This window comes from Carcharodon carcharias, chromosome 7 (genome assembly GCF_017639515.1).
Source record: "Carcharodon carcharias isolate sCarCar2 chromosome 7, sCarCar2.pri, whole genome shotgun sequence".
NCBI classification, from domain to species: Eukaryota; Metazoa; Chordata; class Chondrichthyes; order Lamniformes; family Lamnidae; genus Carcharodon; species Carcharodon carcharias.
Genome location: NC_054473.1, coordinates 76,318,237 through 76,331,305, shown reverse-complemented (window position 1 = coordinate 76,331,305; position 13,069 = coordinate 76,318,237). Strand labels below are relative to the sequence as shown.

The 13,069-nt window shown below is 49.8% G+C and overlaps 1 protein-coding gene across 1 annotated transcript in view; it reads right to left on the bottom strand.

The window, feature by feature from the left end:
* Window positions 1-11,821, bottom strand: part of srgap3 (SLIT-ROBO Rho GTPase activating protein 3) — a 492,705-nt gene extending 480,884 nt beyond the window's left edge. Inside the window, exon 1 of the mRNA XM_041192000.1 lies at window positions 11,663-11,821. Within this exon, the coding sequence (XP_041047934.1) occupies window positions 11,663-11,701 (39 nt within the window). The 5' untranslated portion in view covers window positions 11,702-11,821. The remainder of the gene's footprint in view (window positions 1-11,662) is intronic.
* Between the last annotated feature and the right edge of the window lie 1,248 nt (window positions 11,822-13,069).

Sequence of the window (13,069 nt, the reverse complement as noted above, 5' to 3'; positions counted from 1 at the left end):
TCACTCGCCCCCATCACCGACACCACTCACTCGCCCCCATCACCGACACCACTCACTCGCCCCCATCACCGACACCACTCACTCGCCCCCATCACCGACACCACTCACTCGCCCCCATCACCGACACCACTCACTCGCCCCCATCACCGACACCACTCACTCGCCCCCATCACCGACACCACTCACTCGCCCCCATCACCAACACCACTCACTCGCCCCCCATCACCAACACCACTCACTCGCCCCCATCACCAACACCACTCACTCGCCCCCATCACCAACACCACTCACTCGCCCCCATCACCAACACCACTCACTCGCCCCCATCACCAACACCACTCACTCGCCCCCATCACCAACACCACTCACTCGCCCCCATCACCAACACCACTCACTCGCCCCCATCACCAACACCACTCACTCGCCCCCCTCACCAACACCACTCACTCGCCCTCTCATTAACACCACTCACTCGCCCTCTCATTAACACCACTCACTCCCTCACCATCACCACTCACTCACCCCCTCACCATCACCACTCACTCGCCCCCTCACCATCACCACTCACTCGCCCCCTCACCATCACCACTCACTCGCCCCCTCACCATCACCACTCACTCGCCCCCCTCACCATCACCACTCACTCGCCCCCTCACCATCACCACTCACTCGCCCCCCTCACCATCACCACTCACTCGCCCCCCTCACCAACACCACTCACTCGCCCCCCTCACCAACACCACTCACTTGCTCTCCTCACCACTCACTCGCCCCCATCACCAACACCACTCACTCGCCCCCCTCACCAACACCACTCACTTGCTCTCCTCACCACTCCCTCACCCCCCCCTCACCAACACCACTCACTCGCCCCCCTCACCACTCACTCGCCCCCCTCGCCACTCACTCGCCTTCCTCGCCACTCACTCGTCCCCATCACCATCACCACTCACTGGCCCCCATCACCATCACCACTCGCTTGCCCCCATCACCATCACCACTCGCTGGCCCCCATCACCAACACGCCTCACTCGCCCCCTCACCAACACCACTCTCTCGCCCCCTCACCAACACCACTCACTCGCCCCCTCACCAACACCACTCACTCGCCCCCTCACCAACACCACTCACTCGCCCCCTCACCAACACCACTCACTCGCCCCCTCAACAACACCTCTCACTCGCCCCCTCACCAACACCACTCACTCGCCCCCTCACCAACACCACTCACTCGCCCCCTCACCAACACCACTCACTCGCCCCTTCACCAACACCACTCACTCGCCCCTTCACCAACACCACTCACTCGCCCCCTCACCAACACCACTCACTCGCCCCCTCACCAACACCACTCACTCGCCCCCTCACCAACACCACTCACTCGCCCCCTCACCAACACCACTCACTCGCCCCCTCACCAACACCACTCACTCGCCCCCTCACCAACACCACTCACTCGCCCCCTCACCAACACCACTCACTCGCCCCCTCACCAACACCACTCACTCGCCCCCTCACCAACACCACTCACTCGCCCCCTCACCAACACCACTCACTCGCCCCCTCACCAACACCACTCACTCGCCCCCTCACCAACACCACTCACTCGCCCCCTCACCAACACCACTCACTCGCCCCCTCACCAACACCACTCACTCGCCCCCTCACCAACACCACTCACTCGCCCCCTCACCAACACCACTCACTCGCCCTCTCACCAACACCACTCACTCGCCCCCTCACCAACACCACTCACTCGCCCCCTCACCAACACCACTCACTAGCCCCCTCACCAACAGCACTCACTCGCCCCCTCACCAACAGCACTCACTCGCCCCCATTACCAACACCACTCACTCCTCGCCCCCATCACCAACACCACTCACTCGCCCCCATCACCAACACCACTCACTCGCCCCCATCACCAACACCACTCACTCGCCCCCATCACCAACACCACTCACTCGCCCCCATCACCAACACCACTCACTCGCCCCCATCACCAACACCACTCACTCGCCCCCATCACCAACACCACTCACTCGCCCCCATCACCAACACCACTCACTCGCCCCCATCACCAACACCACTCACTCGCCCCCATCACCAACACCACTCACTCGCCCCCATCACCAACACCACTCACTCGCCCCCATCACCAACACCACTCAATCGCCCCCATCACCAACACCACTCACTCGCCCCCATCACCAACACCACTCACTCGCCCCCATCACCAACACCACTCACTCGCCTTCCTCACCACTCACTCGCCCCCTCACCAACAGCACTCACTTGCCTTCCTCACCACTCACTCGCCGCCTCACCAACACCACTTACTCTCCCCCATCACCAATACCACTCACTCACCCCCTCACCAACACCACTCACTCGCCCCCCCTCACCACTCACTCGTCTTCCTCACCACTCACTCGCCCCCATAGCCAACACAAACTCACTCGCCCCCTCACCATCACCACTCTCTCACCTACCTCACCAACACCACTCACTCGCCCCCTCACCATCACCACTCACTCGCCTCCCTCACCAACACCACTCACTTGCCCCCTCACCAACACCACTCACTTGCCCCCTCACCAACACCACTCACTCGCCCCCTCACCAACACCACTCACTCGCCCCCTCACCAACACCACTCACTCGCCCCCTCACCAACACCACTCACTCGTTCCCATCACCAACACCACTCACTCGCCCCCTCACCAACACCACTCACTCACCCCCTCACCAACACCACTCACTCGCCCCCATCACCAATACCACTCACTCGCCTTCCTTACCAACACCACTCACTCGCCTTCCTCACCAATCACTCGCCCCCATCACCAACACCACTCACTCGCTCTCCTCACCACTCACTCGCCCCCTCACCAACACCACTCACTCGCCTTCCTCACCACTCACTCGCCCCCCTCATCATCACCACTCACTCGCCCCCATCACCAACACCACTCACTCGCCCCCATCACCAACACCACTCACTCGCCCCCATCACCAACACCACTCACTCGCCCCCACCACCAACACCCCTCACTCACCACCTCACCAACACCACTCACTCGTTCCCATCACCAACACCACTCACTCGCCCCCTCACCAACACCACTCACTCGCCCCCTCACCAACACCACTCACTCGCCCCCATCCCCAATACCACTCACTCGCCTCCCTCACCAACACCACTCACTCGCCTCCCTCACCAACACCACTCACTCGCCCCCCTCACCACTCACTCGCCCCCTCACCAACACCACTCACTCGCCCCCCCTCACCACTCACTCGCCCCCCTCACCACTCACTCGCCCCCCTCACCACTCACTCGCCCCCTCACCACTCACTCGCCCCCCTCACCACTCACTCGCCCCCCTCACCACTCACTCGCCCCCTCACCACTCACTCGCCCCCCTCACCACCGCCGCTCCCTCGCCCCCGTCGCCGCTCGCTCGCCCCCGCCGCCGCTCGCTCGCCCCCACCACGGCTCGCTCGCCCCCACCGCTGCTCGCCTGCCCCCACCATCACTACCCACCCAACTTCACTCACTAACTCCCCATGCCACACACCCTCCCTCATTCACTCACTCATCCTCCCTTACTCATGTACTCATCCACCCTCAACACCCACCGTCACTCACTCCTACTCATTCACTCACCCACCCTCCCTCACACACTCACCCACCCTCTCCCTCACCCATACCCATCCTCACACCCTCCCTCATTCACCCTCTCATTCACTCACTCACCCTCACTCATTCCTTCATCCTACCTCATGCCCTCACCCCACCCATTCTCGCTTGCTCACCCTCCCTCGTTCACTCACCCCTCCATCACACAGTCACCCTCAATCAATCACTCTCTCACCCTCACAAAATCAGCTTGGGGCTGAAGGTGAACTGGAGTGAGGCCTGAAGCTTACCGACGCCCAAATGCGCATGCCCATGGAGGGGAAAGCCGAGAGCTGGGGTACGCAGGTAGGAACCAAGGGAACGTGAGGGGAGAGCTGGGGGAACATGGGAGGGGGGTGAACTGGGGGAACAAGGGAGGCACCAGGGGAGAGCTGGGAGAACGCGGGAGGATTTGGAGCAGAGCTGGGAGAATGCGGGGGAATTGAGAGAGAGCCAGGGGAATGCGGTGGGGAACCAGGGGAGAGCTGGGGGATCATCATGGGGGGGAAACCAGGGGAACGTTGAGGGGAAATCAGGGGAATGCGGGGAGAACCAGTGGGACACAGGGAATACCAGGGGAGAGCAGGGGGAACACAGCCGGGCCAGAGCACCGGCAGCCACAGGAAAGCATGGTGAATGGGCACTCCAAACTCCTTCTATCTTCACGTCATTGCAGTTGCTGATGTTCACTGCTCCTCCAATTACAGCCTAGTTCTGTCCCATTTTTAATGTCGATTGGCTCAATAGTGAACCTATCAGCAGCAAACACATGAGAATAGCAGGCTGTGATTGGAGGAGCTGGCCCCTTAAGAAATCTTCAAACTCACTGATCCGCCTTACCGGCAATTTCAACAATCATTCTGGGGGCCACATGGAGGGGCTCAGCCCATGGGCTGCGGGGTCGACAAGCCTGGTGTAGAGGGAGCTTTACTCTGTCTCTAATCACATGCTGTACCTGCCTGGGAGTGTTTGATGGGGACAGTGTCAGAAGTATAGAGAGGAAGAATGCTTTACAAATATACTAACGATAGTTACCCCACATGATCCATGGGGTCGGAGTCAGGGGTGGGGGAATAAGAGGAGACAGCACTACTCATTCTACTTAGACAATTTGCAGATAACAGACGAGGATGTACTCAGGCTCTACTGTGTAGCATGTCAGGGTTGAGACTGCAAAGCCTCACTCTGTTGGCTCACACATTGAGACCAGTCACTTGGTGGAGACACTGGAGGGCAGTTGGCTCCTAGTGAAATTGAAATGTGCCCATTAACAGGCAGACTTTTCAGGAAATGGGAGGGAGAAAACTATAGGATAACTTTCAACATTAAAGGGGACAGCATAGACTCACTTATACAAATCACAGATGAGGAATTCCAGGGCACACTGATCATTTTTAAAATACTTGTCCTCATCTTTAAATCCTGGCATGACCTTGCCCCCATTCTAGCTCTACATCTTCCTCTAGCCCTTACTGCTTACCAATCCCTCCATTACTCTCACTTATCATTCCTTTGGTCCACCTTTCCCCCATTTAAATATTGGGAGCCATTGTCTTCAGTCCTCACCAGAAGATCTGTTCCCTCACCACCGACTCTGTCCCTCCTGCATGGTTACTGTTTGAGACTGAACCAGATTGTTCACAACCTCAGTGTCACATTTGACCCAAAGATGAGACTTCAGTCTCATATCCACATTTATCACCACCGCTGCCTATTTCCATCTGCATAACTTTGCCTGACTCCACCCCCGTCTCACCTCTTCAGCTGTTGAATCCCTCATTTATAATATTTCCTTATATGGTTCAGTGTCCTTTTCTGTTTTATAATGCCTCTGAGTGCCTTGGGACATTTTATTACTTAAAGGTGCTATATAAATAGCAGTTGTTGTTGTTGGCAGTGTTCTTGACCCTAACCTTGCCTATGTCCCACCCTCTGCAATTCCCAGCCTCAGCCCATCCACCTCTCCACCTCCCTACTGAAGATTTTTTTTCATATCAATGTCATCCCTTCCCTCTCGTTGGCTCAGCTTCTGTTGCACAGGCAACCTCTGTGAATCAGCTTGGGCTATACTTTAGCTGGATAATGGTGGGGAGCTTGGTATCAGAAGCTTCATCATGCCAGCTTGGTTGGCAACGTTCCGGCCCACACTGAGAAGGATCCCAACGCCGCCCCCACACTCACCCCATAATCTTGCTGATAGGCTCATTGTTGTTCTCATGGGCAAATAATCAGTTTGTTCCCCAGTTCCCTCCATTTCTGTAACATCCATCCCCATTAATAGATGCAGCAATGATAGAAACAGGAAATGGTTAATGAAAATCCCATCAACTGTGCCACATCATCCAGCTAATGGGATGTCACCTGGGGCACACATCTTGTTCAGTCCGATGATGTGGATATAGTCAAGCTGTGTCTCCAACAACACTGAGCTGTGCAGTTGAGGAGATGAACGAGCACTGCTGATGCTTTGCAACAGGTGCTTGACACTGGAATATGTCAGCGCTTCACTCAAATTTCTTCAGCGCTTTTTTTGCTCATTAGACACGGACACGTGAAAAAGGGGAGCTAGGAAGCCAGGTATAAGTCTTGGCTCAGTGACCAACTTCTCTGGCCTCAAGCTCCACTTCTGGTATCTGAGCACATGACCCAGCCTGACACAGTATCGAGGGAATGCTGTACTGTCAGAGTTGCTGAATTTTGGATAGAGTGTTAAACCGAGGCCCCGTGTTGCCCTTTCAGGTGGTCATGAAACATCCCGTGGCATTATGTTGAAGAATAGGGGGAGCCCTTTTAACCAACATCACTGACACAGAAAACTTGGCCATGTATTTCACTGGTATTTGTGGGATCTCACTGTGCACAATTTGGCTGTCCTGCTTCCTACATTACAACAGTGACTGCACTTCAAAAAAAATCCATTGGAAGTAAAGCATTGAGGAGATCCTGAGAGCATGAGAGATACTTTTTTCCATCCTAAATGATCCAATTCAAATATTGCCTCAGGTAGTCTGGGAGTGGGGTGGGGCTGGATTGGGAGGAGGGGGTGGTGCTGGTTGGGGGGGCTGGGTGATGGGGCTGGATGTTGATGTTGGGGTGGGTGGTGGGGTTGGATGGGGGGTGGGTTGGGAGTGGTGGGGCGGTGGGGCTGAATGGGGGGCTGGGTGGGGCTGGGTGGGGTGGGGTGGTGGGATAAACTCTGGTCTGGAGTTACACTTGGCTTATTCAACTGCTACGACCACAGCCAGTATTAAATCCCAGAGTGAAACTTGGCTTACGGGTCGTACCCTATTATTTTTGCATTCTGAAGCCGAGAAGATGACTTGCTGATCTCAGCAGTAAAAGGTCCAGTGACACTTTTGGGATTTAAAAAATTAAAAGAAAACTTAAGCACACAACATTACAGTTACACAAGTAAGGTTAGTCGTACAAAACATTCCCCAAAAAAGACTCTCCACTTGGTCAAACTCATAAGTAATCACTTTCCAGGCAACACTCCCTTATAGATATTAAATATGAAATCCAGTAATATTACAAAAGGCAAACTGCTGTAGCTTCAATAAAAGGTATACCACATGACTTTTACTCTCTTCCACTCTGTGGTAGAAGGCACTTCATAATAAAACTGCTTGCTGCAGCCCAACACTTTTCTGGCTTGACTGGGTGGTTAATTTAAACTGCATCCTTTCCCAGCCCAGAACTCCAGCTATCTCAACAGCTCAAACAGCGCCAGGTATCTCCAGCCATCTCTAGCTTACCAGGTGAAAAAACAGCTATCCACAGTAACTCTAATATACATTTTTCCTTTTCACCTTAGTCCCATTGTTCTCATACTCCCCTTGAAACTCAAAACCTTCCAAATATAAGATCTTTCATGTTTTCATCTGGTTTTTGCTTTTATCATACCCCCCACTACTTGTTTACCTATGAACTCCTGCAAGATGCAAACATTTCCCTTGGTACCTCTGACTCCCCTTTGATATTCAAACAAACTCTCAACTTAACTAAAATGCAAATGTTAGATCTAACCTATTTACTTTTACCTCAACTTAATACCTCTATCTTTTTCATGTTTCCAAACCCCCAGACAACCTGACTCCTATCAAAACAAAAACAGAAAATGCTGGAAAAACTCAGTAGGTCTAACAATATCTGTGGAGGGAAAAAAACAGAGTTAACATTTCAAGCCCGTATGACTCTTCTTCAGAGTTAAAGGGAAGTAAAAAAGTGATGAAATTTATACTGTTTAAGGAGAGTGGAGCAGGTGAAGCTGGACAGAAAGCCAGCGATAGGTGGAGGCAATGGAGAGGTTGACAAAGATGTCATGAACAGAAGGACAAAGGGGGTGTTAATGGTAGTGGTAAGGGCTAAAGGAGGTGCTGATAGCGGCATTGAGGTAAGAAAGCAGAATGTGATAATAGCAGGACAAGCGTAAGCACTCTGGAAAGAAGAACATGAACAAGTGACAGGTGGCCCTAGTCGGGGTGGGGTGGGGGTAGGGGACAGTGGTGGGGGAAAAAAATCAAAAATAAAGATAAAAGGTGTGGATAAAACAGTGAATGAAAATGAAAATAAAAATAAGTGGATAAAAAATAAAAATGAATATTGAAAATAGGGGGTAAAAAAAGGGGTGAGGGAGAGAGTTCATGGTCTGAACATTGTTGAACTCATGTTAAGTCTGTAAAGTGCCTAGTCGGAAGATGAGGTGCTGTTCCTCCAAGTTTGCGTTGAACTTCACTGGAACATTGCAGCAGGCCAAAGACGGACATGTGGGCATGAGAGCAGGGTGGGATGTTGAAATGGCAAACGACAGGGAGGTCTGGGTCATGGTTGTGGACAGACCGAAGGTGTTCCGCAAAGCAGTCACCCAGTCTGCGTTTGGTCTCTTCAATGTAGAGGAGATCTCATTGGGAGCAGCGAATGCAGTAGACTCCTATCAAACGGTCTGTCTTCAAGCATGACCCAGACCTCCCTGTCACTTGCCATTTCAACACTCCACCCTGCTCTCATGCCCACATGTCCATCTTTGGCCTGCTGCAATGTTCCAGTGAAGTTCAACACAAACTGGACGAACAGCATTTTACAGCCTTCCAGGCTTAATATTGGGTTCAACAACTTTAGATCATGAACTCTCTTCCTCCAACCCCTTTCTGATCCCCCTTTTTTCCCCAATAATTTATATAGATTTTTCTTTTCCCACCTATTTCCATTATTTTTAAATGTATTTCCATCCATTGTTTTATCTCTACCTTTTAGCCTATTTTGATCCCTTCCCTTCACCCCACCCCACCCCCACTAGGGCTATCTGTACCTTGCTTGTCCTGCTTTCTACTGTTAATTAGCACATTCCTTAGATAATATCACCACCTTCAACACCTCTTTGTCCTTATGTCTATGACATCTTTTGGCAATCTCCACCTATCACTGGCCCTCTAACCAGCTCTACTTGTCCCACCCCCCTTAAACCAGCTTATATTTCACCTCTTTTCTATTTTTATTTAGTTCTGTTGAAGAGTCATATGGACTCGAAACGTTAACTGTGTTCCTCTCCGCAGATGCTGTCAGACCTGCTGAGTTTTTCCAGGTATTTTTATTTTTGTTTCCTAGAATGGGGCCCAAAATTCCAGGGGGGAGGGGGCATTCTGGCAGCACGTAATTACAGCAGAACAGAACCTCCGACTGCCCCCAATATCTTAGCCCCAGGCTGGAGACTGTCCCCCAAATCCCAGGGGTGTGTCATTTGCAGGCCACAGGGAGCCTCAACAGTGGCTGCCATTTCCCTTCCTCCCCCCCACCATCCCTGATCCAGCTTCATAAAGCAGAGCTGCCCAGACCCACTTGCCTTGAAATTAAAATGTAACTTTGTGGAAAGAGGCACCCTGGGTCTTATATACAACCCCTGTTCCTATCAAGTGACATTAGGTAGATAAAGATAATGTCTGGAGCTTATTTAAAGGCCTCAAGGGGAGTAATGTCAGCTCACAACCTACCAAGGGCTGTAAAGGACTAAATTTGTCAGTGATTATGAGGATACATTTCCTTTTCCATTGAGTGACTGTGATGTTGATCATTTGCCTCATTGATGCAGAATCACATCCTCAAACTTGTAGATCCCAGCATAGTCAAAGGAGACCTTCATATGTCAAAGACTCTTTCTGTACTTACGAGTAAACTGGCAAACTGAACTCTAAGAAATGACTATGTACATATGGGTGATGTTTAGGATGGTTTAATTTAAAGTAAGGACTTTAGTTTTACGGGGGAAAAGATGTAGTATTTAATTGTTCTGTGTTTGATTAAGTGAGTCTGCATACAATTGATGCTCATTTTTGTTATTGAAGCCATGCTTTACAAAAAAACAACTAAGAATTTACTGGCTGAAAACCACAGACTGAATTTTTAAAAAGCTACATTTCAGTGATTGAAATCACAGTCAAAGATGGCTGAACATCTGCATCACTGCACCTTGTACATTCCAAAACCATTGAAATTGCCTTGGAGGAGTATGAATGGTGGCCATCTCCTACTCCATTAGCAGAGCATCCAGGCAATCACCTGGGTACTCAGCTGGGTGGGGACAAACTATTAGACATAACCACTTGGACAATGTGACTCTGGCTTTGAAAGGAATGTGCTCAGATGTAATCTAATCATTTAAGCCAGGCAATGGGAATCCACTAGCCAATACCACATTTGCATCACTGGGCAGTTGGAGAGAGAGAGAGAGAGAGGGTCACGTGACAAGCCATTTACTCCTTTGTGTGCTTAAGTACCTGTATTCTCTGCAGACCAGAGGACAAGCAAATGAGATGCTGAAGAAGCAAGACCCTGAGTTGGCTTCCTTTCTCTCTCCCCATCCAACTTGCAAATTTTGAGTCCTAAAAACAATAAACTGCGGATGCTGGAAATCCAAAACAAAAACAGAATTACCTGGAAAAACTCAGCAGGTCTGGCAGCATCGGCGGAGAAGAAAAGAGTTGACGTTTCGAGTCCTCATGACCCTTCAGCAGAACAGAACAGTTTTGAGTCCTGTTTGCTGTTTGGCTATCCACATGCTGCAGACACTGAGTAAATAATCAACCCAGCAACTGCTGTCTCCGAGAGGAATGATAAATTGACCATCAACATCTTCACTGCCTCGACGCTGAACTCAGAAGGACCACTGGGTTCAGCCTGAAGTTAGCCAAATCATCAACCTTCAGGATCTGTATACCCCTTTAACTTTACTGGACTTTAACTTGCTTAATCTATCTTCCCACTCTAATTTATTTGTGTGCGCTTGTGTGAAAGCTGGAGCATTTTTATTATTTTTACTTAGTCCGTGTTAACTACAGTAAATACTGTTCTGTTCTTTTTAAAAAAAACCCAAGAAAGCCTGTCCTTGTGACTTTTACAGTCATAGCAGGTAAACAATTAAACACATTGAATTGCCAAGCACATCTTTTTAAAAAAACTTGTTGTGGTTAAACAAGGAGTGGGAAAAGAGGAAGGGCAGCCTACCCTTCCTCACCTGGTTCATAAAACTGTGCTTGATTAGTTAAGCCTGGGTGTGGATTTTGAGAAAAGTAAACAAAGCTGTAGAAAGAGCTAGAAGCTAGAGCCGAAGCATGGAGTAGACATTTTAAAGCACTGTGAATAAAACCTGTTACACACATAGAAACTAGTGTCATCTCTGCATAATTCAGAGATGAAATATATAACAGTAAAATACTGAATTCCTGAGGTGACCCCAAAGACCGCCCCCCCCAACATATTTCCTTGATGTGAGTGTCGAAGTTTTAGGAACTGGGAGGAGTGGGGGTGTGTCCCAAACCAGGCTGGAAAATTAGGACCATCACGTTATGGTGTCAGTGTTCTCTTAATCAAAATATACAATATATAAATTACAAGGGACTCTGTGTCCAGAAACCGCTTGTGAACAAAATTATTCTAATATTACTGAAATAATTGTGCTATCTTTAACTACCAAAAGTTGAAGCTGACCTTTTTGAAGAGCCGTATTACATCTTCACTGATCTGCATCAGGCGGACAATCACGTTGTTCGTGTAGATATCATTGAGGGTGGCATGGTCTTTGCTCTCTCGACGTGTCTGGTTGAGGACCAGGTACCAGCAGTTCACTGGGGAGAGGAGATGTTGGTCTTTCCTAGGAGTTAAGAGGATATTTGTAAAGAGACAAATCCTACAGGGGAATCTTTATCAATGACAGTTTCAATCACACTCCACATTGCAGTTCTGAAAGGCTTCCCTTACCCCTTTAAGCCAACGCCATGCAAAGTGTTGGGTATGGCATCCTCAGGAGTGTGGATACTAATGCGCACCAACCAAACACTTAATCATCCTCATGTTCAAGCAGAATGTCAGGGTCTTTTACAGAGACAGAACAAATACATTAAATAGCACCCCCTCCAATTGACTAACTTTTAAAAACCCGAACGCTGATCAGAAACTGCTAATTTCTATTCTTTTCTACTCTCTTCAACATTACTGATTGTCCTATTGTACAGATCCTCACCTACTTACCTATCTATCTATCTTTCCCAGCTCTATCTATTACAGGTAGAAAAGGTAGGCCGAGATAAAGAGATCACTCAGTGATTAGATTGAACTGGGTGTTAGTAAAAATGGACTGGAGTGACATTCAGACACATTAGCTGTAGCTATGAGGCAGGAACACACTGGCTGAGATATAGGCACAGTCTTTAGGATCATAATGTTAGGGGATCCTAATGGCTTACTGATTCACACAGGGCTTCAAGGTCTTTATATCAAATCTCACTGTTAAATGCACCATAAATAGCAACAATAAAACCTTGTAAACAATAGACAATTTAACCTCACCTGCTCCCTTTCAGCGCTCTGATTATCTCTTGGGTATTTGGAAGATGAGGTGTATTGCCCTTCATTTGATGCAGCATGGCTTAGAATGACAAGCATCTCAAAACCAGGCTGTGCAACCTCTTGACTTTGCCATTGTCCATCTGCAATCATTTATTCCAACTTGCAGAGTGACCTGAACTCCTTCCATTTCCCATTCTGATGAAGATTTGGTGGCTGCAGTGCATATTTGATCACCAGTTTTCAGACAGATTACATCTTTGACTTAATTTACCCATTACCAGCTAAATGCAATAGAGAAAGCCAATCCAACCTACCTGGGATGCACATAACTCAGGAGTGCAGGAAAATGCGTGATTCTAGGATATAAAGGTGAGGGATGTTGATGCTTTGAATTGCATCACTTTCCATTTTAGGCACCCAGTGTCAACATCCAAATCATCCAGGACAGGTACAGCAAGGGTTAGATACCGAGTAAAGCTCCCTCTACACTGTCCCCATTAAAAGCTCCTGGGGTAGGTACAGCACGGGGTTCGATACAGAGTAAAGCAC